Source organism: Scophthalmus maximus, chromosome 9 (assembly GCF_022379125.1).
Source record: "Scophthalmus maximus strain ysfricsl-2021 chromosome 9, ASM2237912v1, whole genome shotgun sequence".
NCBI classification, from domain to species: Eukaryota; Metazoa; Chordata; class Actinopteri; order Pleuronectiformes; family Scophthalmidae; genus Scophthalmus; species Scophthalmus maximus.
In genome coordinates this window covers 2,349,000-2,373,807 of record NC_061523.1, presented here as the reverse complement: position 1 = coordinate 2,373,807, position 24,808 = coordinate 2,349,000, and the positions used below count along the sequence as shown (strand labels likewise).

Genomic DNA, 24,808 nt, shown 5'->3' with positions numbered 1-24,808 from the left:
GGGATGCCAAAAGCTGAATAATTTTTCTCATGGACATCCACCTGAATTTGTTTCATAGGCAAGGCAAGGCAAGGCAAGGCAAGGCAAGGCAAGGCAAGGCAAGGCAAGGCAAGGCAAGGCAAGGCAAGGCAAGTTTATTTGAATAGCACAAGTCAACAACGAGGCAATTCAAAGTGCTTCTACTGTAATACATAATCTTTACCTATATTAAATTACTACAATTTAGCTTCATTTAAAAAAAACAAAAACAACCTCTAATGTAATAAATTAAAAATAATGTCGTTTTTGCATCGCCGTTTAATTTTGAAAAGTCGAACCGGAAGTGATAAGTATGTTCTGCCAAAGGCAACTGACTAGCTAGTTAGCTCGTTGTAGCCCCAATTACAGCTGCTGAATTATCTATTATTTTCGTGCCCTGTCGATGTTGGCACTTCGGTGGCTGGCTGTCTAATTGTGACTAGGGCTGGGACTTGGCTGATGTTCACTCAGACATCCTTGAACGTGAACTACATCGCCGTCTATATGCTTGTTAAATTTGCAACCTCGCCCTCTAGATAACGCATACTGTAAATATTAGGAGTAGCTCTCGAGTTCGACCGGGCTAGGTGTACAGGTTTCCAGTTCATTTGACGTAATGCATCTGAGGTAAGTTGCTGTCTACTGTATCCCAGAGTTCAGATTCATTTCCATTTTCACAACAGGTTAATTGGAAGATTTTAAAGGAACAACAATGCTAGTAGCGTTAGCCGAGTTAAGTTATCTCACTTCCGCTTTTGTCTGAACGGTGTTATGTACAATACATGTCACCCGATGTTTGGATTTACAGCACATTGTCATTTAGATGAGAAATAGCTCAAAATGATTGTCAATACACCTTTAAACTCCAGCAGAGGTGCAACAGTCCGTACGATGTAAACAAGCGAAGTACCAACGTCAGGAGCTAGTGCTCAGCTAGTGCTAGCTTTCAAGTCTTGTGACCTGCAAGAGGTTTCACATAAAGTACAGCTGCAACGGGTAATTGATTTATCAATTGATCGGCAAGTATTTTGATAATCGATTAATCGGCTCAAGTAGTTTTTATGAAAAAAAAAGAGTCAAAATTCTCTGCTTCTTAAATATTAATATTTTCTGGTTTCTTTGCTCCTCTATGTCAGTAAACTGAATATCTTTTGTGTGTGGACAAAACATAATTTGGGGGTTTTGGGAAACATGATCGTCATTTTTCACCATTTTATGAACAAACAACTAATTGATTAGTCGATAAAATGATCAACAGATTAATCGATTATTAAAAAATAATCGTTTGTAGCAGCCCTATCATAAAGCCTCGGTTGGTTTTGCACTGTGCCTTGATGGGCACTTTGTGTTATGACTCTACACTGAGTTCCCACACAAAATGTATTTACAAAAAATTGTTTTAGTCTGACTTAAAAATTCCCCAATCAGCTTCTTGTGTGTGTGGGTTAGGAAAAAAACAATAGAATATTGATTCAGATTCATTTTCATTCATTCAGTCATTGTGCTTTCTACTAAATATAAAATACATATTGACTGCATCATAGCTCTTTAATGTATAAGGGTGTTTTGCATAGTGTGATAATTGAATTGTTTTTGAAATATGTAATGTTGCAGTGATGTTACCCTGTCATGTGTTAACTATTTTATAGTGCTGAAATAAATTTAAACAGACCTTGTAAGGTACTCCCAAGTGGCAACCCACTGTGACGTTTTGCGATCTGCCGTTATGTTACATAAATTTATATGATGAATTTTTGCTCATTCAAAGATAGTGTGATTAAGGGCTGAAAGACTTTAATCCTGTTCAGTTATTTTTTATAATGAAGATCCTTTTGTTTCCCTTGCAATGGGGCAATGAATAACAACAAAAACAAAATAAACAAACCAAACTAAAAGCATCTATCGGCTATCACCCAAATTATTATTGACAACCTCGGTATCGGCCCAGAATTTCACAATAGGTGCATCACTAATACTATCAGATATTGTACAGAAAAACTGCTTGAATTTGCCACTGTGTAGTTATGCCAGCTTAAGGTATTATTTTGTATTCTACTGAATTCTTACATATGTTATTGAAGTACCTCTATCCTGACTCCTGGGATGTTGCTTTGTCATGTGTAGGTGTATCCATTGTTGAACCATCATGATGGCAGGTTCCCAATGGGAGCTTCCTCCAGAGCTATGTTGTCGGCCGATGGCCTTTGTGGCGCTGACCGGTCTGGACGTGGTTTACAATGCTGTACACCGAGCCATCTGGGACGCATTCTGTGCCAACCGTCGAGCAGACAGAGTTCCCATCTCTTTCAAAGTGCTCCCAGGAGACCATGAGTACCCCAAATGTCGCACTAAGGTGAGTGGTGGGTAAAGAAATGAATGTAAAGTTCTCAACAAATAATATCCCAACAAACAAAACAATTTGACATAATGGGCAAACAGTCGCAGTATGTATTTGTCAAAATGCTGCCTAAATGCTCCACTGAAAGATTCTGAATATCTTTTGTCCCTGCAGCAGTCTGACATTTTAATGAACAATGTTGATGTAATGTAAGTTGTAGTTGTAAGTTTGTTGTTACGATGGAACTGTGTTCATCCTTTCAATTACTCGTCCTGGTGTTATCGACTGTATAGGTCACTGTTTTTGTATAATATGTCTGTGTGTCTATGTTTTCTGTCAATGTATTGTGTATATTTTGTTGGTCTATGGTGGCCAAGCAGTTTCCCTCTGGGAATCAAGTTGATCCTATCCATTGCTAAGATGTAGAAAACACCAAAACAAAGATATTGTGAAGTTTGATCTTTTTCTAGATGTGAGAACAATGGTATAGTCTGTTTAAGTATATTTAGACTTTATTCTTTCAGTGTCTCTAAGCAGGTGTGTCTTTTCTGTCTTTGCAGCGAACTTCCTATGAGTGGTACATCCCCAAAGGCATTCTGAAAACGGGCTGGATGAATAAACATCTGAACCTGGTACCTGCTCTAGTTGTTCTCTTTTATGAACTGGACTGGGACGACCCACAGTGGAAAGAGAAACAGTCTGAATGTGCCACTAAAGTGGAGATTGTCAGGTCAGTTTCCTTTTCTGGTACATTTTTACCTCTGCCAAGGAGGTTACTATTCCACCCATTAGTTTGTTTGTTTGTTGGCTTGTTTGTCAACAGGATTACGCAAAAAATGCTGAAAGCATTTCTTTGGTGGAAGCATGGGACATGGCCTTTTTTTGCTTTTTTCACTAATTTCCCAGGGAATAATGCATGGATATTAGGGCTGAACGATTAATTGCATTTGCGATTACATCGCGATATGATAAAATGCAATTTTTGAATCGCAAGGGACGCGATTACACGGGTCACGTGATACGCGAGCGAGTGAAGCGCTCGGTGCATAGAAAAAACAGCAGTCACGCTGCACTAACCTGCTGCGCAATGTCCTCATGCTCGACAGAACAGTCGGAAAATGATACAGCGGAGACTTTAGTGTTGAAAAGGAGTAGCACGTCGGTTGTGTGGAAGTTCTTTTAAAAAGGAGGATGGTGCGCAGCGTCAGGCGTTGTGCAGACACGGGGCAACACCACCAACCTGTATCAGCGCTTGACACAGCGCCACAGCCACCGCCGCGGTTGTTGGCCGTACACTGCGGCAATCAGTGACAGGAGTGACGAACACAGAACCACACAAGACAGCAGCCCATTGTTTGACACTGTTACTCCATATGAAAATGTCTCACGAGGCACCGTGATGTGACGAACACCACGACTATTCCCTTGTTAAAGAGACAGGCTGCTAACAAAGAGAGAGCTCTCTCCCCTTCTCCTCTTCAACACATCTTTGCTAATTCGCAAATCGAATCGCAATATCTGTTAAAAAAAATCGCGACTCGATATTTTCCCCAAATCGTTCAGCCCTAATGAATATTGATTTGGCATTTTAAGGGTACTGATATTGTTGTGCACAATTTGGGTTAAATGAGGTTTCATAAGGGAACCGTTGGGCCTTGGGAGTGGGAATGGGCCGTTTTCCGTTTTCAAGGTAAACTGCGGTATCAAAAAGCCACAACTGTCTCCAACACGAGCAGTGCAGAGCAAAAAAAATTAACAATTCTATATGTTAACATATAGACAACAGTCTTCAACTCTGTTAATTTTGTTGAGAATATGGACCAATTTAAATTTGTGCAGAATATCTATTCATAAATGTGAATATATAGATATATAGATATAGATATAGAGTATATAGCAGAGTGTTTGTAGAATGAGCCTTAAAGCCCCAGTGTGTAATTTTCTGGCGGCATCTGATGGTAAAGTTGCAAACCGCAATCCAACTGAGCAACCGACAGGGCACACTTTATAGTGGCGCACCGCTGATTCCCTTTCCGGTTTCTGTCAGCGCTGAAAATTCACGGCGAATGCGACGTATTCTGGACCACTTTATGCAACCATATTCAACACAACGTAGCAAACATGGCAACTTACACGGAGGTCGGGTCCACCTCATGTAACTATATTTAACTCATTCAAAGTTGACGAATAAACATGGTGATTGTACATATATGAACACATAGTTGTCGACAATATATTATATTTCTGTGGATAAGTTCTTCTAAATATTACACACTGTAGCTTTAAGGACCATAAGTTAACACACATTAACATTGTAGATTAATACAGTATATGTAATCATCAGAATCTTTTTTGCTTTTCATCGCCTCATAATTGAGACTGACACGTTTGCGTGCGTACTCATACAAACACAAACCAACGCATCTCTGAGTGTGATGTTTATTGTATGTAGGAACCCCGCTGATAGGACTGAAACGGTCAGAACACGTGACTTCATAGCCTGCATATTTTTGTGACTTCAAATAGAACTTTTAGCCCTAATTTCATTTTCCCCATCTGCTATGATGGACAGAAGGTAGACAGGGAAATGAAGGGAGAGTAAAAAAGAGAGATTGTCTGGCACATCCCGAGCAGAAACATAACCACAGTAAATTACATCTGCAGTTGTGTTATGTTTGTTTTTCTTTAGAACCAGTCTTCAGGGTAGGAACACCAAGGTGGCTGTGGTTCTAATCCAGAAGAAAACTCCTCTACCTCCAGGTAAAGACCTCCACTGAATCACATACAAGTAGACTTGTCCCATCCACACAAGTTTCACAGTATACAATATGTGCAGTTACAGTATTCCCAGTCTAACTTGTAGTAGTACAAAGCCATATCTTACAAACATGCTATAAAAACTGCTCTTAGATGTCTTGGTAGTTCTCATGTTGTGTTGTGTTAAGATAAGAAATAAGAAAAAGGTTTTAGGCTGACAGGACAAAACTCAACTTGCTTTCTTTCCATGGCATAGCTTTAAACAGGAATGTGCATGACATTTTTGTTTTATTGCATGTTTGCTGTGGCTCAGGAGGTAGAGAGGTTGTTCACAAACCAGAAGGTTAGTGGTTTGATCCCCGCTTCCCCCAGTCAACATACTCAAGTGTCCTTGGGCAAGACACTTAACCCTAAATTGCCTCTTGACTGCTGTGACAGCAGTGTATAAATGTGTGGCCACTTGTACTTTACTGTACTGTAAAAGTGCTTTGAGTGGTATATGAATACAGTCCGTTTACCCTCATAATATAACACAACAACATGCCAATGCCAATTACTATGGAAGGCCTTTTTAGCCAATATTAAATAAATGAAGAAATAATTAAATGAGGCAATAAATACATAAATATATAGTCAATTAGTTAAATAGATAAATAGGTTTTACATACATATTTATTTCACTGTGGGACACCGTGGCCCCACCGATATCTTCCATAATGTCCTCACTCTTCTTCTCTTGTGATTCAGTGGTCGTTTTTTGCCCACGGCTCCTACAGATAACCACACCCCCTGATTTGCATATAAGAAATGGAAATAAATAAATGTGGACTTAAAAAAATACCCTGAAATAAATAAAAGTAAAACCTATTAATTTAAGTAATTGACTCGTATGTATATATTTATATTTATTAATTTATTTAATATTGACTAATATGGCCAAATCGTCCCTCCTGCTTTCAGAAGTGTCCTTGGGCACAACTTTGAACACCACATTGCCCCTGATGGCTATGTCGGCAGCGTGTGAATGAAATGCTTGACTGATGGACAAAGCACTAGATATAGAAGTGCTAATGAATGTGTGTGTGAATTTACTGTATGCTTTTTGAGTCTAGACTAAAAAAGGGCCATGAATACAGTTCATTTATCGTTTACAACCATGACAATCCCCTCTTCTTAAACCAGTATTTAGTTTAAGTGAGTGATTCTTGTGTTTACAGGGGAGGATCTTGTAGCATCAGAGAGAGCCGCAGCTCTTTGTAATGCATGTGATCTGTCTGGCAAGAGTCTCTTCGTACTGCCACACACTGATCACTTGGTGGGCTACATTATAAGGTATTTAACAATTCCATGAATATACGTTCATCAGTGGCCCAGGAAGTTAAAAGCTAAAGTTACAGATGTGGTGCTCGACTGGTTACATTCAGATAATGACTGTGATCTTGTAGGTTGGAGAATGCCTTCTATGAACACGCTCAGACTTACTACTACACAGAGATCCGTCGTGTCAAATCGCACAAGGAGTTCCTTAACAAGACAACACATCAGGTATGTTCAATCAAACTACGCCAACTATTTGTAGAGAAAGTCTAAACATCAATGCAAATTAATGCAGTATAATCACACTGTGCAAATTTTCTCAGCATGGAAGATAAGCATGAAAGAACTTGACATTGCTCATAAGCAACTTTTAAATGTCAGTTTCCTCCTCTGTGTTCCCAGCTGCTGTTTGTCAGACACCAGTTTAAAATCGCTTTCTTCAGTGAGCTGAAACAGGACACGCAGAACGCTCTCAAGTGAGTCTCAGGTCACCGATTTGCAATTTATTTATACTGACACTGATCAGCTCCTAGGGGTACGGGGATGCCAAGTGAACAGTGTACAGTATGTGAAACACAGAGACTTGTAAAAACACTTCATTAGGGGTCCAAGCCCGAGGGGGCTGGGAACCGCGTTTGCCAGGCAACACGGTTCTCAGTACCAGTGGTAAATCACCCACCAATACATCCTTGTGGTCCCCTTACATAACTGAGTAGTGCTGTGAGCAAGTGTCCCAGTGTACTCAGTCGCTCTTAACTGAGGTGGCTGTGGAAAACAATCTCCATACCAAGTAGAAGTACAAGTAATTGTAAGAGAAAAGGCTCTGCTAGAAGTCAAAGTGTAATTTCAAATTATTTAATAAAATGAAAGTATACAAGTTTGAATATAATGTTATGTTCGAGATGGACATTGGGCTTTTAAAATTGTTATTTTTGTACCATTACACAAAACACAAGCCTGTTCTGCACTTATGTTAATAAACAATACATACCTCTTGCAAACTGATATTCCTTGTATCAAGAGATCTGTCAGAACTAAAAGATACAAGATGTTAAAAAACAGAAATAGAAAAGTTACCCACTATTGTACCTTTAGCATCATTATACATTCGTGTCCAGAATTGTTGAAATGCCCTGTCAAAGATGTGTAACAATCTGAACAATTTAAAATCTGTACTATACCGGTAATGAGCAAATAGGAGCTCCTATTACAGGTCATGAGGCACCTACCACACAAAGGTGCAGCTCAGTGGACAGCAGCACCAATCAATCTGAATTTACTGTAGGTGGATGCCTACACACAGATAGCAATAACGGTAATCCATACCATATATACACTCACCGGCCACTTTATTAGGTACATCTTGCTAGTAAAAGGTTGGACCCCCCTTTACCTTCAGAACTGCCTTAATTCTTCGTGGCATACTTCCAACAAGGTGTTGGAAACATTCCTCAGAGATTTTGGTCCATATTGACATGATAGCATCACGCAGTTGCTGCAGATTTGTCGGCTGCACATCTATGATGCGAATCTCCCGTTCCACCACATTCCAAAGGTGCTCTATTGGTTTGAGATCTGTTGACTGTGGAGGCCATTGGAGTACAGTGAACTCATTGTCATGTTCAAGAAACCAGTTTGAGATGATATGAGCTTTGTGACATGGTGCATTATCCTGCTGGAAGTAGCCGTCAGAAGATGGGTATGGTCATAAAGGGATGGACATGGTCAGCAACAATACTCAGGTAGGCTGTGGCATTTAAACGATGCTCAATTTGTTCTAAGGGGCCCAAAGTGTGCCAAGAAAATATCCCCCACACCATTACACCACCACCACCAGCCTGAACCGTTGAGACAAGGCAGGATGGATCCATGCTTTCATGTTTACGCCAAATTCTGACCCTGCCATTCCAATGTCGCAGCTGAAATCGAGACTCGTCAGACCAGACAACGTTTTTCCAATCTTCTATTGTCCAATTTTGGTGAGACTGTGCAAACTGTAGTCTCAGTTTCCTGTTCTTAGCTGACAGGAGTGGCACCCGGTGTGGTCTTCTGCTGCTGTAGCCCATCTTCTTCAAGGTTCGACGTGTTGTGCGTTCAGAGATGGTATTCTGCAATCCTTGGTTGTAACGAGTGGTTATTTGAGTTACTGTTGCCTTTCTATCATCTTGAACCAGTCTGCCCATTCTCCTCTGACCTCTCACATCAACAAGGCATTTTCGTCCACACAACTGCCGCTCACTGGATATTTTCTCTTTTTCGGACCATTCACTGTAAACCCTAGAGATGGTTGTGTGTGAAAATCCCAGTAGATCAACAGTTTCTGAAGTACTCAGACCAGCCCGTCTGGCACCAACAACCATACCACGTTCAAAGTCACTTAAATCCCCTTTCTTCCCCATTCTGATGCTCGGTTTGAACTTCAGCAAGTTGTCTTGACCACCTCTACATGCCTAAATGCATTGAATTGCAGCATGTGATTGGCTGATTAGCTATTTGTGTTAACAAGCAATTGAACATGTGTACCTAATAAAGTGGCCGGTGAGTGTATATTATAGTTAGAATCAGATGGGCAGGGGTGCGGCCCCAGAAAAAGATGTGATTGGGCCAGCCCCATGTCCATTTAGAAAATTAACCAATGGGCTGCTGTTCTTGATTCATGGGCTGGTCGTTGGCCAAATAGTTTTTTCCTCCATTAACTTAAATTAAATTAATTAAATCAAACTATGTTGGCCACAAGGAGCGTCGGCCCACCGGGGAACTTCCCAGTTTGCCAGACCAACAGTCCAGCCCTGGCTGTAATTATTCCTTTTGCCTGCATTCCACTTCCTCTGTACATCAGTACATGATATCCCTGTGTTTCCCTGTCTCACTGCATTCTCAGCCTACATTAGTAAATTGTCCATTATAAAATACTTTTAGTAGTTGCGAACTGTTATCACAAAATTGTTTGGAAAACAAAACATCCATCAGAAAAATTTAATTTTTACCTTCCAAATTATTGCAGCTTTGTGGCTACTGGCTAAAAGATCGCCCTGGTTTTGCAACAAAAGAACAGACAGAAGATATGGCCATAATTCATCCAAGGCATCATGAGGACTACAGTAGGAATAAGGTGGATAGAAGTTCTTGAGAAATTTTCCCTACCTCTCACTTTTATTACGTCAGTAAACGTTTTCTGGACGACTTTATGGTCTCAATCACTAGTTTAAGTCTTCAATACAGCCAGACGATAATTTTTGTAAATTATCAAATTTCCATTTATAGTAAAATAGACAATAAAGCATGGTATGCATTGGGCCGTGGCTACTGCCGATTGAAGGCTAGTACCGTTCATTGGGTGCAGATTACAGATGTATGTGGTTGTGCAGTGTACTTGAGCTCTCGGTCAGGCCCACCCCCCGCTCCTCCAAATATGGTTACTTGTGCTGTCAAAAAACAAAATGGCACTGGCAAACATGCTAAACTCAAGGCTTCAAAACTGCAGTTAACAAACCAATGGGTGACATCACAGGGGTCAGCTGAGCTGAGTCAGTCCTGACTGTGGCCCAGGACATATTTGTGTTAAGACTGCTAAAAGAATGTGGCCACACAAGTAACCTCTGTATGGTCAAAGTGATCAGATCTCAAATGCATTTTCATCACTTCAGATTTTTATTGACATCATTCAAGAGTGTGTAAAACAGGAAATATTGAAAAATGGATATAATGGGAATCTTACCTCTGTTATTTAGAGTTTTTGAAGTCTTCCACTTTATGACTTACTTGAACTAGTTAAGTAACAAAGTATTTTTTCTAACCAAACTAAAACAACACCATAAATGGTTACCTGATTTGACAAGTGGGCACACCTATGAAGCATAATAATATATATTGGCTTTAAAATATTAGCATGTACTTGGGCTGTTAACTTGCTGAGTGCGTGTGGGTTTTTTTTTAGGTATTACAGAACTGCATACAGTCTTGTCCACGAACTCCGAGCCCATGAGACCAACATGTTGGAGATCAAAACTATGGCTGGATTCATCAACTATAAGGTATGTTTCTTTCTGTCTTTTGTTGTGAATGAAAATGTTCCTCTGCCACTGGTGGAATGACGTGATGTGAGGGGTGTAGTCAACCTTGGGTGGACTGAGCCTGAATAAGCAGGAAACAACAAATTTTTATTAGTAATCAATAATTAAAAAAATGATTTATGTATAATAACAAGATTGCAGCATATTGGATATATCACATATTCTGTAAAGAATACATTGTGCACACTATGGGATGCAGGGCAAAAGAAGGCAGACAGTACAGAGGGGATAGAAAAGGTAAGGTAACATTGACGTCGATATATTGTGGCTCCTGAAAATTTAATTCGGAACCGAAATACTTTTTTTTCTGGAGCCAATGGCTCCTAGATATTTTTGTCTGGAGCCCTGTAATTATAGATGATTACAAATGTATTTATAATACTTTAATCCTTCTCTCCTCTCGTCTGTGTAGATCTGTCGTCTGTGTTTCCAGCACAACACTCCTCTAGATGCTATTGCCCAGTTCAGGAAGCACATTGACCTGTGTAAGAAGAAGATCGGTAGTGCTGAACTGGCCTTTGAACATTCAGCATGGATGTCTAAACAGTAAGATACACATTGCATGAACACATGTAAAATCATAGAACACCTGAAAAATGTATCTATTCAAATCTATACCTGTGCTAAAGTACCGAACTAAGTTATGGATTCATTTGTCACTGGTGATTATGTTCATAATCATTAGTTATGAAAAAATAACTGTGGGCTGCCACAGTCTAGGTAATTAATGGGAAACATGAAACATTCATGGGTCATGACACAAATCTTCCTGTCTGTTCATGTGTATTTCTTGTCAGATTCCAGTCGTTTGGTGAACTGTTTGATGAAGCAATAAAATTGGGTCTGACGGCGATCCAGACCCAGAATCCTGGTTTCTACTACCAGCAGGCTGCCTGTTACAGCCAGGAGAGGAAGCAGCTGGCACAGCAGCTCTGTCGGGTAATAAAACCTCTCCTACTGTTGCTGCCAGTAGTCGTACTGCTAGCACAAACATTACACATATTATGACTCCAGCTACTACTACTACACTGGTGTCATGACTGTTGCTAGTACTATTACTAATATTACACAATAAAGTTACCAATATTACTGGAAGTGTACAAACACATTGTATCTTCTTATTAGTGTTTACTTTGTGTTAGCCCTCAGTAAATCTGGATGAATTCAGTTCACACATTTTATTCCCCACTTTAAATCTGACATGAACAACAGATACTACTTTAGCCATATTAGCTGAATGAGCAGGTATCAATTAATGCTTTATGGTTCTAGGCTGGAGCGAGTCCTCCCTCCCCTGACCCACTGGACACCCAGAGTGGAGGACTGGACTTCTATGGCCAGAGACCATGGAGACAAGGACACCAGAGTAAGAACAAACACACTGTTTGTCTAATAAAGGAGTAATGATTTACAAAATAACAAAAGTGTTGGATGCACAGTATCATGACAGCATCATCTATTAATGACTGTCACAATGTGAGAAATATGTGGGTAAAACATGTCTTCTGTGTTGTCTGTACTTCAGGCATCGATCCTCCAGATGCAGAGAAGGAGAAGACGGGGATTCTGGCTCTGCAGATTAAAGAGAGAGACGTGCCACATTCTGTAAGTACATAGGCTGTGTCAGAAATCACCCCCTAACTACTATATAGTGCACTATATAGTGCCTTCGCCATTTTGTAGTGGTGTCCGAATTCTTAGTGAAATTTCATATACCCTATATAGTGCACTGATTGTATCCCAGAATGCATCGTGAAAAGTAGTGGACATCCGATGGTCACTAACCGAGCAATATATACCATGATGCATTGTGCTCGCTGCGCCGATAAACGGCGGAGGGAAGAGACGAGGCGACGGCGGTGCAGCGCAAGCGCTACTCGCAGCAGCAACACGCCTCAGCCTTCTCTCTTCTTGCTCTATTTGCCTAATTTTTGTCAAAAACCATTGATTAATGGTGAAAATAGACACGGATATAAATATTAAATATTTTAAATATAATAGGATCGTCCACCGGCCGGCGTCGTTGTAGTTACGTCATAATCCTGTGACAAAAACGTAATTACCATCGCGACTCAAGTAGTGTCCGAAATCGTAGCCGGTGAGTGATTATATAGCACACTACAACGAATTCCCTTTATAGTGAGTTGGGGGTAGTGAATGAGTGGGTGATTGCGGACACAGCCAGACACTCAACTTCATTTATGGCTGTGACCATTTTGTAGCTCAGTATTCCAGTGTCCCCTTTGTTTCAGAGCAGTTGTTACCAAACTTAAATCCAAATACTGACTTTTTTGTAACTGTAGCATCTGTCATATTATTCTGGTAGTTCAAGATTGTGTCTGCAGAAAAATTACACTACCCTATGTCAAATGGTGTAGTTTATGTGTAGAGTCATAGATAACTCTTTTTGTTACCACCATTTGGGGTTGTAGTTGTCCAAAGTATTAACATTCTTCACACTGTGATTTTTAATACAGAATTCTGAATGCTGGAATATGTGTGTGCGAAACTGTAAAACAGAAACTAATCAGAAGCTATCAAAAGGAATGAACATACTGTGCATTAAAGCATGTTCCTCTCTCTCACTTTGCCCCTACAGGAGCTGATAATAGCACTTCTCAGTAATGCTGTCGCCCAGTTTAAGAAGTACAAGTGCCCCCGGATGAAGAGTCACCTCAGTGAGTGTCATAGTGTAATTACTGGATCTCTGAAAACAGAACTTCAATCTTCGATCTCGTAAACTTCTTCTTTTCACTCTTCCTGACATGGGGGAGGAAGTGAAACCATATATTGTATTTTTGTGGTGTTGATTATGCTAATTTGCGATCCGCGGGCATGCTCGCTCAAATACGCACACATTTTTCTGAAGATAGAAGTGTTTGATGAATCCGACGTGGCGTGTTCATACAAACTCACGATACAAACACATGTAGGAGAAATTTTGCATACGAATACGAACATGTTCTTGCATGAGGCCCAATGTGTCTTGGGTGTGTACACACCTGTGTTATGGGATCAACTGAGACCAATGTTACTACAAGGTCTGAATGGGGCCTTAATCTCCACAGGTCAGTTAATTCTGTTAACTGACCTGAGTGTTGATTTTTATTGTCATTGAATACGCTGTAATAGATTCCACTGGTATTCAATGCAATCTGTTTTCTTTTGTTATACTGCCTTTTCACCTGTAGAATTGATGTTAACTCTCATGTCCATTGGGCAGACATTTCATGATCACATGGTGATGATCATACTGATAAAATATAGAAATATAATATTAACCTTGTATCACTCCTTTTCTGTCTGTGTCTTAGTGGTGCTAATGGGAGAGGAATACTACCACGCTAAAGACTACACCAAAGCCCTAAAGTAAGCAAAAAAGTGTTTGTCCGCAAATTACATTTCTGTGCTCTGATATACATGTCAATGTAAAGAGAAACACCTGGCGGTCATACTCGACCCAAATCTTTTAAAGATCTAAGTTTTTGACCCAAACTAAAGTTAATGTAAGTGCGAACTACAAGCAACTAAAGAGTCTTAAATAGATTTAAGGTCTAAACCTTACTGTTTAAAATTCTCACTCAGGAGTTTCTTGTAAAAATGAAACTCATGATTCCATTCATTGTTACTCACTTATTGTGTATATTTGAGGTAGGACAAACATGGTGAATGCATTTCCTCCTCAAGAAACATTTTTCAATAATATTTTAAGTTTACATTCATGTAAATTAGCTTGCAGTTATCTCCTTTACCGTTTTTGTAAGATTCTTTGTGCGTTCCTGCCACAAACTGCTGATCATCATACCTGCATGAAACCAGTGGGAGGATGTGAAACACACCACCAGTGTGCAGGGATGTGCCTGTGCTTGTACAGAGGAAGACGTACAACTAGTGGTCAGAAACTGTTTTAAAAACTGCCAACTCAGTTGCTGCAAAGTTTCAAAGTGAGTGTGTGTATGTGTGTTATGTTATCAGGCTGTTGGACTATGTGATGTGTGACTATCGGACAGAGAGATGGTGGGGACTCCTGACAGCCATATTGACCACAGCTCTGCGCTGTGCTTATCTGATGGCCAGTGTCAAAGACTACATCATATACTGTATGGAACTTCTGGGCAGAGGTAAGCAACAAGGCTGCAACCGAATACTGAACACTGAGTGACCCATCACTGTTTTCCACCTCTGGTAGGATGGATACAATCCAGTTTGTTCAACTCCACAGCGTTTCGAGTGTGTTTGCTTAAAGTCCCCCTCCACTCAAAAAAGTGTTTTTCTTCTGTTTCTGTCCTCTAAAATGTCTGACATTGACTATAGGGACTTTTATCGAAGCACATTTTGTCACTATAGAGGTATTTTCACATTCCTCTCCTGGAGTAGGAGCTTTCTATGCATTTCTGTGCACTTCTGTGAAATTTGAAATTCACACGTATCCTGGCAAGCTAGATTTGGTCTGTCACAAATACAGAAAACCAATCGCTGTTGAATATGCAAATGTAGGCAAAGAAACTGAAAACTTCCATTACAGCAGAAGCAGCGCGTCTGTGAGAGGTCAGTAGGTGTGTCAGCAGACATTTAGCGTTAGCATTAGCAATTCGTGAAAGTTTTATGGCTGAATGTCTCCGATGTTGCTGCTAGCCATCTTGTTGCGCACATTCTACCACCAGTCAACCTAGTGCGAGCAGCTGTGGTTGGCGGGCCTGTGTTATTTGCATATCATGAATATTCATCATCTCAGAATTCCTCAATGAGGGAGAGAGGGTTCATAGTTTCCATCCCCATTTCAGAGGGGTTTTTTAAAACTTTTTTTCGGGTAAACAATGTTAAACAAAATATTAGGCATAGCAGATTATTTTTATATACTTTAAAATGTGACTGGAGGGGTTTCTTTAAACTGCAAGTGGTCGCATGGCTGTGATTCAATCGATTCTTCTATCTACGGTTGTGGCTCAGGAGGTAGAGACGGACATCCACTATTCAATTCTATTCTATTCAATTCAATTCAATTTTATTTGTATAGCGCCAAATCACAACATACACTGCGTGCACAATTATTAGGCAAGTGAGTATTTTGACCATATCATAATTTTTATGCATATTTTCCAACTCCAACCTGTATAAACTTGAGTGCTTAATGGATTTGAGCATATCAGGTGATGTGTATTTGTGCAATGAGGGAGGGTGTGCCCTAAGGAGATCAACACCCTATATCAAGGTGTGCATAATTATTAGGCAGCTTCTTTTCCCTAGGCAAAATGGGCCGAAAAAGAGATTTGACTGACTGGAAAGTCAACAATTGTAAAAAAAAAAAAAATGCAGCACGCTTGACATTGCAAAGATATTTGGGCGTGATCACAGAACTATCAAACGTTTTGTTACAAAAAGTCAACAGGGTTGAAAGAAACGTGTAGAGAAAAAAAGACGCGAATTAACTGCCAAAGATTTACAAAGAGTCAAGCGTGAAGCTACTAGGAACCCATTGTCCTCCAGTGCTGCATATTCCAGAACTGTAACCTACCTGGAGTACCCAGAAGTACAAGGTGTTCAGTGCTCAGACACATGGCCAAGGTAAGGAAGCCTGAAAAACGACCACCATTGAACAAGACACATAAGTTGAAACGTCAAGACTGTGCCAAGAAATAGCTGAAGACAGATTTTTCAAAGGTTTTATGGACTGATGAAATGAGAGTGACTCTTGATGGACCAGATGGATGGGCCCGTGGCTGGATCAGTAATGGGCACAAAGCTCCACTTCGATTCAGACGCCAGCAAGGTGGAGGTGGGGTTCTGGTATGGGCTGGTATCATTAAAGATGAGCTACTTGGACCTTTTCGGGTTGAAGATGGACTAAAAATCAACTCCCAGAACTACTGCCAGTTTTTAGAGGACACTTTCTTCATGCAGTGGTACAGAAAAAAGCCTGCATCTTTCAAGAAGACCATGATTTTTATGCAGGACAATGCTCCATCACATGCATCAAAGTACTCCAATGCATGGCTTGCCAGTAAAGGCCTTAAAGATGACAGGAAAATGACATGGCCCCCTTCCTCACCTGACTTAAACCCTATTGAGAACTTGTGGGCTCTTCTTAAATGGGAGATTTACCATGAAGGAAAGCAGTACACCTCTCTGAACAGTGTCTGGGAGGCTGTGGTTGCTGCTGCATGAAAAGTTGATCGTCAACAGATAAAGAAATTGACAGACTCCATGGATGGAAGGCTTGTGACGGTTATTGAAAAGAAGGGTGGCTATATTGGTCACTGATTTTGTTTTGGAAATGTTAGAAATGTTTATTTGTATATTTAGAGTTGTTTTTCATTATTTTCACTTTAACAGATGAAAATCAACAAGTGAGATGGGAAAATATTCATTTTTCATTTAGTTGCCTAATAATTCTGCTCACCAATATTTGCCTAATAATTCTGCACACTGAGATATTCTCTTAAGAAAGACAAAACTTCACTTTTATTTTCTTAAATATTCAGGGTTGAGCTTTATTAACATTTGGATTGAGCAAGAGCGCTGTAGTTGTTAAATAATAAAATGAATCCTCAAAAATACAACTTGCCTAATAATTGTGCACGCAGTGTACATCTCAAGGCACTTTACATAGTGATGTCAATATTACAATATTACAGAGAAAACCCAACGGTTCCCACAATGAGCAGCACTTGGCGACTGTGGAGGAGAAAAAACTCCCTTTTAACAGGAAGAAATCTCTAACAGAACCGGACTCAGTTGTGGGCGGAACATCTCCCTCGACCGTTTGGGGTGAGGAGAGAAATGGGGGATAGAGGAGAGGTTGGCAGAAAGAGGGGGAAGATTCACCAACAAAATGCTCATGATGGGAATTCCCATACAATGGGAATTAATACAGTCCATTTACTTTGTGCCATGGTCAGATGCCTGTTTGAATATATAACAGGACAGAATAAATTCTGAGAAAAAAATGTAAAAAAAAGTTTCAGATTTAGTACTGGGTGAAAATCTTAGGGAAAAAAACCAAGGTAAATTGACTGTATTCATATAGTGCTTTTAGGTAGTTATACAGTATGGCATTTCAATACTACACAAATAGAGCATGTCAAGAGACAAGTATTTCTGTCCTGTAAAACCATCATATTGTTGTTTGACAGCACTTGGTCTGTGAGGAGGGTATCAGCCAAATGTCACATTATCTGTTCTTTCCTGTAAAACACTCGGGTCCTCCGTTTTTTTTGTTCGAGACCTGCCAAAAACTGATTCATTAAAAAACAGATCTACTTTTATTGGAAAATTTGGGGGGATAAACAATCTTAGGTAGTCATTTTCTTATTACTATACTAAAAGCAGGGACATATGACAAAACAAAAATCCTCTATCCATAGGAGCGTCAGTCCAGAAGTGTCAGCCTTTCAAAACCGTTGGCTACAAATATAAAATGCAAAAGGCTCACTGAACTCTGGAAAAGCTAATGATGTATTTCTCTTGTTTTCTAGCTTCAACACTGACTGAGGAGCAAAAGGGGAGGATTGAGAAGAATATCATCAAAGTCCTGATGGTGAGCTGAGTCCATCTGGCCTAACACATAATGTTCAGTTAACCACAAAGCAATGCTTAGATTCAATAAGGAATGAGGAACATTGCAGTGTTAAGGCTTCTGATGTACAAGTTATAATGTCCATGAAGTGAAGTTATAATGTGGAATGGAGTTGCTTGTCACTTATTTTACTTTTTCTGGCCTGTACCCAGGACAGAATACATGTTATTCTCTTACCTTGTCCCAACGTTTCCTGTCCTTCTGTTTTCACCATCTTCGTCTTTGTCCTGTACCAGAACGAGGTCCCTGACTCTGAGCCAGAGTGTGATCCGGCCTCTGTCAGTGCTGCCAGGTTGCTGTGGAATGACCGCATGGCTTTAGCTGGGTCAAATGAGTTCACTATAGAAGTGCAGGACTACATACCATTCAGTTAGTATTTACACATTCATACATATTTTATCCATAAAATCGATGGATACAAATGTTTCTAACTTTTCTATCTCTGTCTAACTCTAGTCCAGTGTAAGGCCAAGTTCCTCTCTCCCAGTTTCCATGTAGACCAGCCCATCCAACTTCAGGTCTTCCTCCAAGCTGACTGTCCTCATCCTGTATCACTTAACAAGCTGGCCGTCAGCCTCAGTAACCAGGTACACGCATCACCATACAAGCTCAAGGGGAAGCTCAAGGGCACCTGACATAAGATATCATTTTAAAATTATATTATTCTTTTTTTTTTTTTCGTTAAAACCGAGCAATTCTGTGTTTGTATGTGTAGGAGTACAACCAGTGGTGTGTGCTCGAGTCGTCAGGTCAGGACAGTGTAAGCTTATTGCCAAGGAAAACCAAATGCTTCAACTTCAGCTTTGTAGCAAAGACTGAAGACGTTGGCAAGAAGATTGAGGTGAGTGACTGACTGACTGACTGACTGACTGACTGACTGAGTGAGTGAGTGAATGAGTGAGGGAGTGACAGACTGACATTGAAACTGAAATTGTTACAAACTGTGTGCTTTCATTTAGATGACAGGTATTGAGGTGATGCTGGGCGGTGACACTGGCCGCTGTGTCTTTCTGAGCTGGAGAGGGGCAGGTGGAGATGCAGCCTCTACCCACGAAGCCTTGCAGACCAGCAGGTCATCCCGCCGATGGGGGCGAGGGGTTGAGACACGGCCAGTACTGGACTGGCACAGCGTGATCATGCAGCACAGCACCATGTAAGGCTGGGTTCAGATATTATACAATACCAGTATTCCTGAAAAAAGTTATTCAGTCACTGTACTTCATTCAACAGGAATGTGAAAATGTTCTGTTTGTTTGTTTTGATGTGTTCAGGATCATCTCAAGAGTCCCAAAGATCTTGGTTCAGCTAAGCCACCAGCCTCCAGCACTCATCAATGAAATGTACTGTATTGGCCTCACTGTCAAATCACAGGAGGAGGGTGTGGCAAAGGATCTCAAACTGACTGCTGGTCTGAAACCAGGTACGCTGATACAGTTACAGCAGAAATACTGTTATAGCACCAAATTGTTGCTAAGCTAAGCTAGGCTAACCATGTCCTGACTTCACCTCTTTACTTAACATGCATACTTGAGCATGATATTGAGCTCCTTATCACTCTCAGAAAGAAAGGTGATACTACTAAAATGTTAAACTATTCTAATTAATTAGTATTTTCGGGTCAATGTTGGCAACTTTATTAAAAGTTAGACTATGGTCCTCTTTCTGGAAGAGCAGATAAAGACGCTTTCTGTTAAATAAATGGATGTTATTTCAAATGCAAGATATTAGATTAGGGTACAGTTTATCATTTAGTTTTATTTGTCTTGATTGGTCTGTCCAGGCCAGGATGCCAATCTAGGCCAGACCACACATGTGACTCTCAATGGCTCAAAGGTTTGTGACGACACTGCACCTGCTCTGCTCCCTGACGTCCCCCTGGGAGACCTGAAACCGGGCGAAAAGGTATGGACACAATCAAAAGCAAATGTTGATATGACACACAATATTATGTGCATTGAACCTACATACCTTATTTCTGTTTGTTTGTTTCTAGTTGGAGAGTTGTATATATGTGAAGTGTGTGTCAACTGCACCACGGGTGTTCCTCTTCCACGTGGCCTACAGCATCGATACCACAGTGGATGGACGACAGATTGTCTGCAAATGTCATAAGGTAGAGAACTCTTTCTCCTTTAACTCCCTGACACAACTAACACTGACCACTATTTTCATCTACATGAAAGTTTATTTTTATTTTTATGCCTAGACCATTTTTTTTACCTGGTTATCTCTTCTCTTGTCTGGCTGTCTTCCAGGATGAGACGGTTACCATAGAGACTGTGGTCCCATTTGAGGTGTCTGTCAAGTTTGTATCCACCAAGGTGTGTAACTTAATTAGTTATTTACAAATCAGGTGTACCAGTGATCTGTTTAGCTAAACTATATCTTTATTCCTAACTTCTTTTTTTTTTTACCTTTGCCAAGAATGTTATGTTTTCAACCGCATTTGTTAATTTGCCAGCAGGATTACACATAAGTAGTAAAACTGATTTGCACCATACTGGGGGTAAAGATGGTGCCTGAATCAGGGAAGAACACATTTTGGTGTGGCTCCAGTTAAATGGATGGATCAAAAAAAATTTTTTATCACTTTCCTTAACATTGTTAGATTTTTTTGACACATTTGTCTAGGGCTCAACCGATTGTCGGCGCCGATATACAACATTTTTCTGATTATTGGTCATTTTTTAAACCAATTCGCCGATTAGATAATTTTATTATAAAATGCGCTACTTTGACTCTGATGCAGCTGCAGTCACTGCTCTCTGGGTTTTAGCGATGTCCCGTCCATATTTGTTTGTTCAGCTTCATAATAATGCTGCTGAGTGTTGGGGTCATGTTGAAAGGTTCTGTGAATTAAACATATGCTTTTAATAGGCATTTCAACAAAGTTTTGTGTTCTACTGCAGTCCTCTGATCTAAGAGAATGATTAGATTAGTAAAATAATCGGGTTCGGCCCGGAAAAAGCCATATCGGTCGACCCCTACATTTGTCATATTGTCCAGAAATAATGTTAATAATAATAAAAGTCCGACATTTTTATGATCCAGATAATAATCTGGATCTGGTGGAATGTCTTGTTATGCCTTGGTAGAGGTAAACGCTTTACCAAGTGCCATTGTATTTATCAAATTTTCTATTCTATATTTTTAACCTATACCATTTTTTCAGCAATGTCTCTTGGGGGGAATTGATAGAACAGAGCAGAATAATTCAACTCAATTCAATTTTATTTGTTTAGCGCCAAATCACAACATACATTGTCTCAAGGCACTTTACATAGTGAGGTCAATATAAAAATATAACAGAGAAAACCCAACAGTTCCCACAATGAGCAAGCACTCAAAAAACTCCCTTTTAACAGGAAGAAATCTCTAACAGAACCAGACCCAGTTGTGGGGCGAGGAAAGAAATGGGGGATAGAGGAGACGTGGGCATAAAGAGGGGAAGAGGAGAAACAGGACGAGAGAGAGAGAGAACAGTTGTATAACTGCTGCTTCAATCTCTACCAGACTGATACTTATAATTAATAAAATAATACTGACACTTATAGATGCAATTATGTTGTTGTTGTTGTTAATTATTATTATTATTATTATTATTATTATTATTATTATCAATAATAATAATAATAATAGTAATGGCGGATTTGGATCCTGCAGCTCTGGAGTCAGAGATACACTAGGAAAGATAGAAAACAGAAACATAGTTAGTGATGTGTAATATGACAGAGGAGTTCTATAAAAGTTTTTTTAATCTCTACCAGACTGATACTTAAAATTACAAAAATATGACTGGTTTGGGTGAGAGACAGAAAACGCGGGTGCGAGAAATGGTGGGCAGAAAAATGAGGAGCGAAGAGAGGGGACAGATGAACGATAGGAGGAGACAAAAGAGGAGAGGGGAGTGGGATGCAAACCCTGGTTCTGGTTGGGGACAGTGTTTAGATGTTTGGTTTACACAGAGCCACTGGATTGTGGTGATGTTGGTTATGTAGCAGGCATCCCATCCTTGATTCATGGCTGTGGAGAGAATAACAAGTGGTATTTTTTTTAACCCTCTCTGGTTCTCTGTGATTGCAGTTTGAGCCATTGGACCGGGTGGCAGTGGACATCCCCTTCCTGTTCATGATAGACATTGTTTCCTCATCTCCCTGGCCCCTTCTGTTGGCCTCCTCCTCTCTACAGCTCCTCACTATGACCAGCAACACACCACAGCTTCAGTCACAGCTACAGGAAGGTACCTGATTCTCCTCCAGAGACTTTGTTACATTCACAGCTGTTATTAGAAAATAGTGAAATGTAAATCTCATTACTTTAACATTATGTGTGTGTGTGCAGTGGTTTTGCAGACAGGTGAGTGTGCCAGTGAGTGTTTCTGTCTCCGTTGTCCACCACTGACCAACAGCAATACCACGGTGGCTACAGGACAGTACTTGATATCATGGAGGAGGTACACACACACACACACACAAACGTATACGCACACACAGACTTAGTGATGGATGAGTTTGTCAACACTTTTTTGACTGTGTTGGACAGGAAGCCCTCCAGTGCTGACAGTCCTCTCATCCAGAGTACTGTCACTCTACCTCATGTCATCCTGGAGTCTGTCCCTCTCTACATCCATGCTGGTCAGTATACTCCCAGTTTATGTAAAAACTTCACATGCACGGTACACAATTGTAACACATTTATTGTGTTAATGTCCCTCATCTTATAGTTGTTGTTCAGCATACATTTTGCACATCAGTTGTACTGTATGTATCATTTTATTTTGGTGTAGATTTACCATCATATGGGCGAGTCAGAGAGTCTCTACCAGTCCGTTACCACATAGAGAACAGAACAGCTCTGGTGCAGGAGGTGGAGATGGCTGTTGAACCCTCTGATGCCTTCATGTTTTCTGGACTCAAACAGGTACAGCCGTGCTCTTTTAAATTATTGATTCAATTTGGCTAATTATAGGTGACATTGCTGCATTTCCACCATCTGGGTAAAAACTAACAACACGTTCCCTGAATAAATCTAAATGGACATTATTTATATAGCACTTTTCTAGTCTTGTCAACCACTCAATTTACAGGACAGGCTGTATGAATGTGTGTGAATGGATGAATGTGACATTCACCCATTCACACACATTCATACAGCGGTTCTATTAACCGCACATTTTCGTTGACAATACCCTGCCAGAAGAGCCGTCAGAGGCAATTTAGTCAGTATGTTTACATGGAGTTTAAAAACCTGATTACATTCGGATTAAGGTGATGCCCCGGTTTCTCAAACGCAATGTAAACACCTTACCCCGGTTAAAATCACAGTTCTCATACCCCGGTTAACAGACCTAGATAACCCCTTTAGTAACCAGGGTATTCGTGCATGTATACACCTTAACCTGGGTAAACTCGGGGTACATGTCCACGCATGCTCCGTAGGTTATAACTGCCCCTAACCACTCGCAGGAAGCAACGGCGCCAAAAACAACAGCAACAACACAAGCTTTACCATTAAACCCGAGACCGTTACTAAGGCGAAGAGAATGAACGTAATGTACAACGCTGAATAGTCGTCCATCGACCTGTTGTACTTTGGAACCTACTGTCTTGCCCAGGGACACTTGGGTCGAACAACCGACTTTGCAGTTTGTGTACGATTTCCCTACCTCCCGAGCCCCAATACAGACTGACGAGTGATATCCTTCTTCTACCTCCTTAACACACCACTGGTTTTTGGCGCCTCCAGTTCTGGCCAGTTTCACTCTGAATTAATATAAAATAAAACATTTGCAGTAACATGTGCATTGAACTTTTTTTCAACTGATGAAGACACGGGTGCCTCTGAGTGTTATCTGTTGACATTGAAGACTTATTTATTTACGTTTATTATTATAATAATGTATATGTATATTTGATTTGGCGGTATACAAATAAAATTGGTGTGTGTAGGTGCGCCTCCGTATCCTCCCTGGCTCTGAGCAGCAGATGCTTTATAACTACTACCCTCTGATGGCTGGTTACCAGACACTGCCCCAGCTCAACATCAGTCTGCCCCGCTGCCCGACCACCGACACACACACACTGAGACGCTTCCTGCCTCAACGCATCTTTGTCAAGGTAACACATGCACACCACTGAGTGAGAACTTCACCTCAGTCACTGTTCTGTGAATTTGAAGATCTTTTCTGTTTCTCCTCAGCCTCAGGGTCGCCAGCTGGATGATGCATCCATTGCTGCTGCTTGAAAAAAACACGCCCTACAGACTGCATATATGAGAGATGACCAGCTTGTTCTAGATGTATGATTCCTCACAGATGACAATATTAACACTATTTGTTTTATATTGATATGTAAAGACAGAACAGGTAAATAATCTGTTGACCACCAGGAGAAGTGCAGTGATTCCAGTGTGTCTGTTCAGAGTGAATATGATGACGTGATGTGAGCATGACAGGAGGTTGCTGAATGAACCTCATGTTCAAGTAAAAGTAAAAATATTTCAATGAATCCTGTGTGGAAATTTGGCTAGAGTCTAATACATGGAAACTGAATGTGATGGTTTAATTAAACTGTAGTGATGTATACTATGTGTATCATTTGCATTTGTAATTCATTTATTTAAGTGTATGTAGTAGTACCCCCGCTCAAACTGCAAGGAACCTGGGTGTGATACTGGACGACCAGCTGTCCTTTGCTGCAGCAGATTTATCCTCCACAAAATCAGGAGGAC

The 24,808-nt window shown here is 40.4% G+C and overlaps 1 protein-coding gene across 2 annotated transcripts; it reads left to right on the top strand.

The window, feature by feature from the left end:
* The first annotated feature begins 69 nt into the window (after positions 1-69).
* Positions 70-24,662, top strand: trappc11 (trafficking protein particle complex subunit 11). Of its 2 annotated transcripts, none has more exons than XM_035650713.2 (30): positions 70-88; positions 2,143-2,371; positions 2,917-3,086; positions 5,046-5,116; positions 6,331-6,445; positions 6,559-6,658; positions 6,833-6,906; positions 10,368-10,464; positions 10,916-11,049; positions 11,301-11,442; positions 11,776-11,869; positions 12,029-12,108; positions 13,103-13,181; positions 13,818-13,872; positions 14,479-14,624; positions 17,979-18,040; positions 18,316-18,448; positions 18,536-18,666; positions 18,795-18,920; positions 19,039-19,232; positions 19,351-19,499; positions 19,860-19,981; positions 20,073-20,192; positions 20,335-20,400; positions 22,163-22,319; positions 22,421-22,532; positions 22,622-22,713; positions 22,866-22,999; positions 24,028-24,195; positions 24,278-24,662. In XM_035650713.2, the coding sequence occupies exons 2-30, from the start codon at positions 2,165-2,167 to the stop codon at positions 24,320-24,322; spliced, it is 3,375 nt and encodes a 1,124-aa protein (XP_035506606.1). In that variant the 5' UTR covers positions 70-88; positions 2,143-2,164; the 3' UTR covers positions 24,323-24,662. The 2 variants fall into 2 exon arrangements, with proteins under 2 accessions (XP_035506606.1, XP_035506607.1); XM_035650714.2 differs by lacking the exon at positions 70-88 and adding an exon at positions 326-645.
* Positions 24,663-24,808: the final 146 nt, after the last annotated feature.

What these genes read in the sequence shown, in the direction of transcription:
- trappc11 (XM_035650713.2), top strand. Translation starts at nt 2,165, where the DNA reads ATGATGGCAGGTTCCCAATGGGAGCTTCCTCCAGAGCTATGTTGTCGG. An exon ending in TACTTGATATCATGGAGGAG is followed by an intron (nt 22,533 to 22,621) that starts GTACACACACAC and finishes TGTGTTGGACAG; the next exon opens with GAAGCCCTCCAGTGCTGACA. An exon ending in CCCTCTCTACATCCATGCTG is followed by an intron (nt 22,714 to 22,865) that starts GTCAGTATACTC and finishes ATTTTGGTGTAG; the next exon opens with ATTTACCATCATATGGGCGA.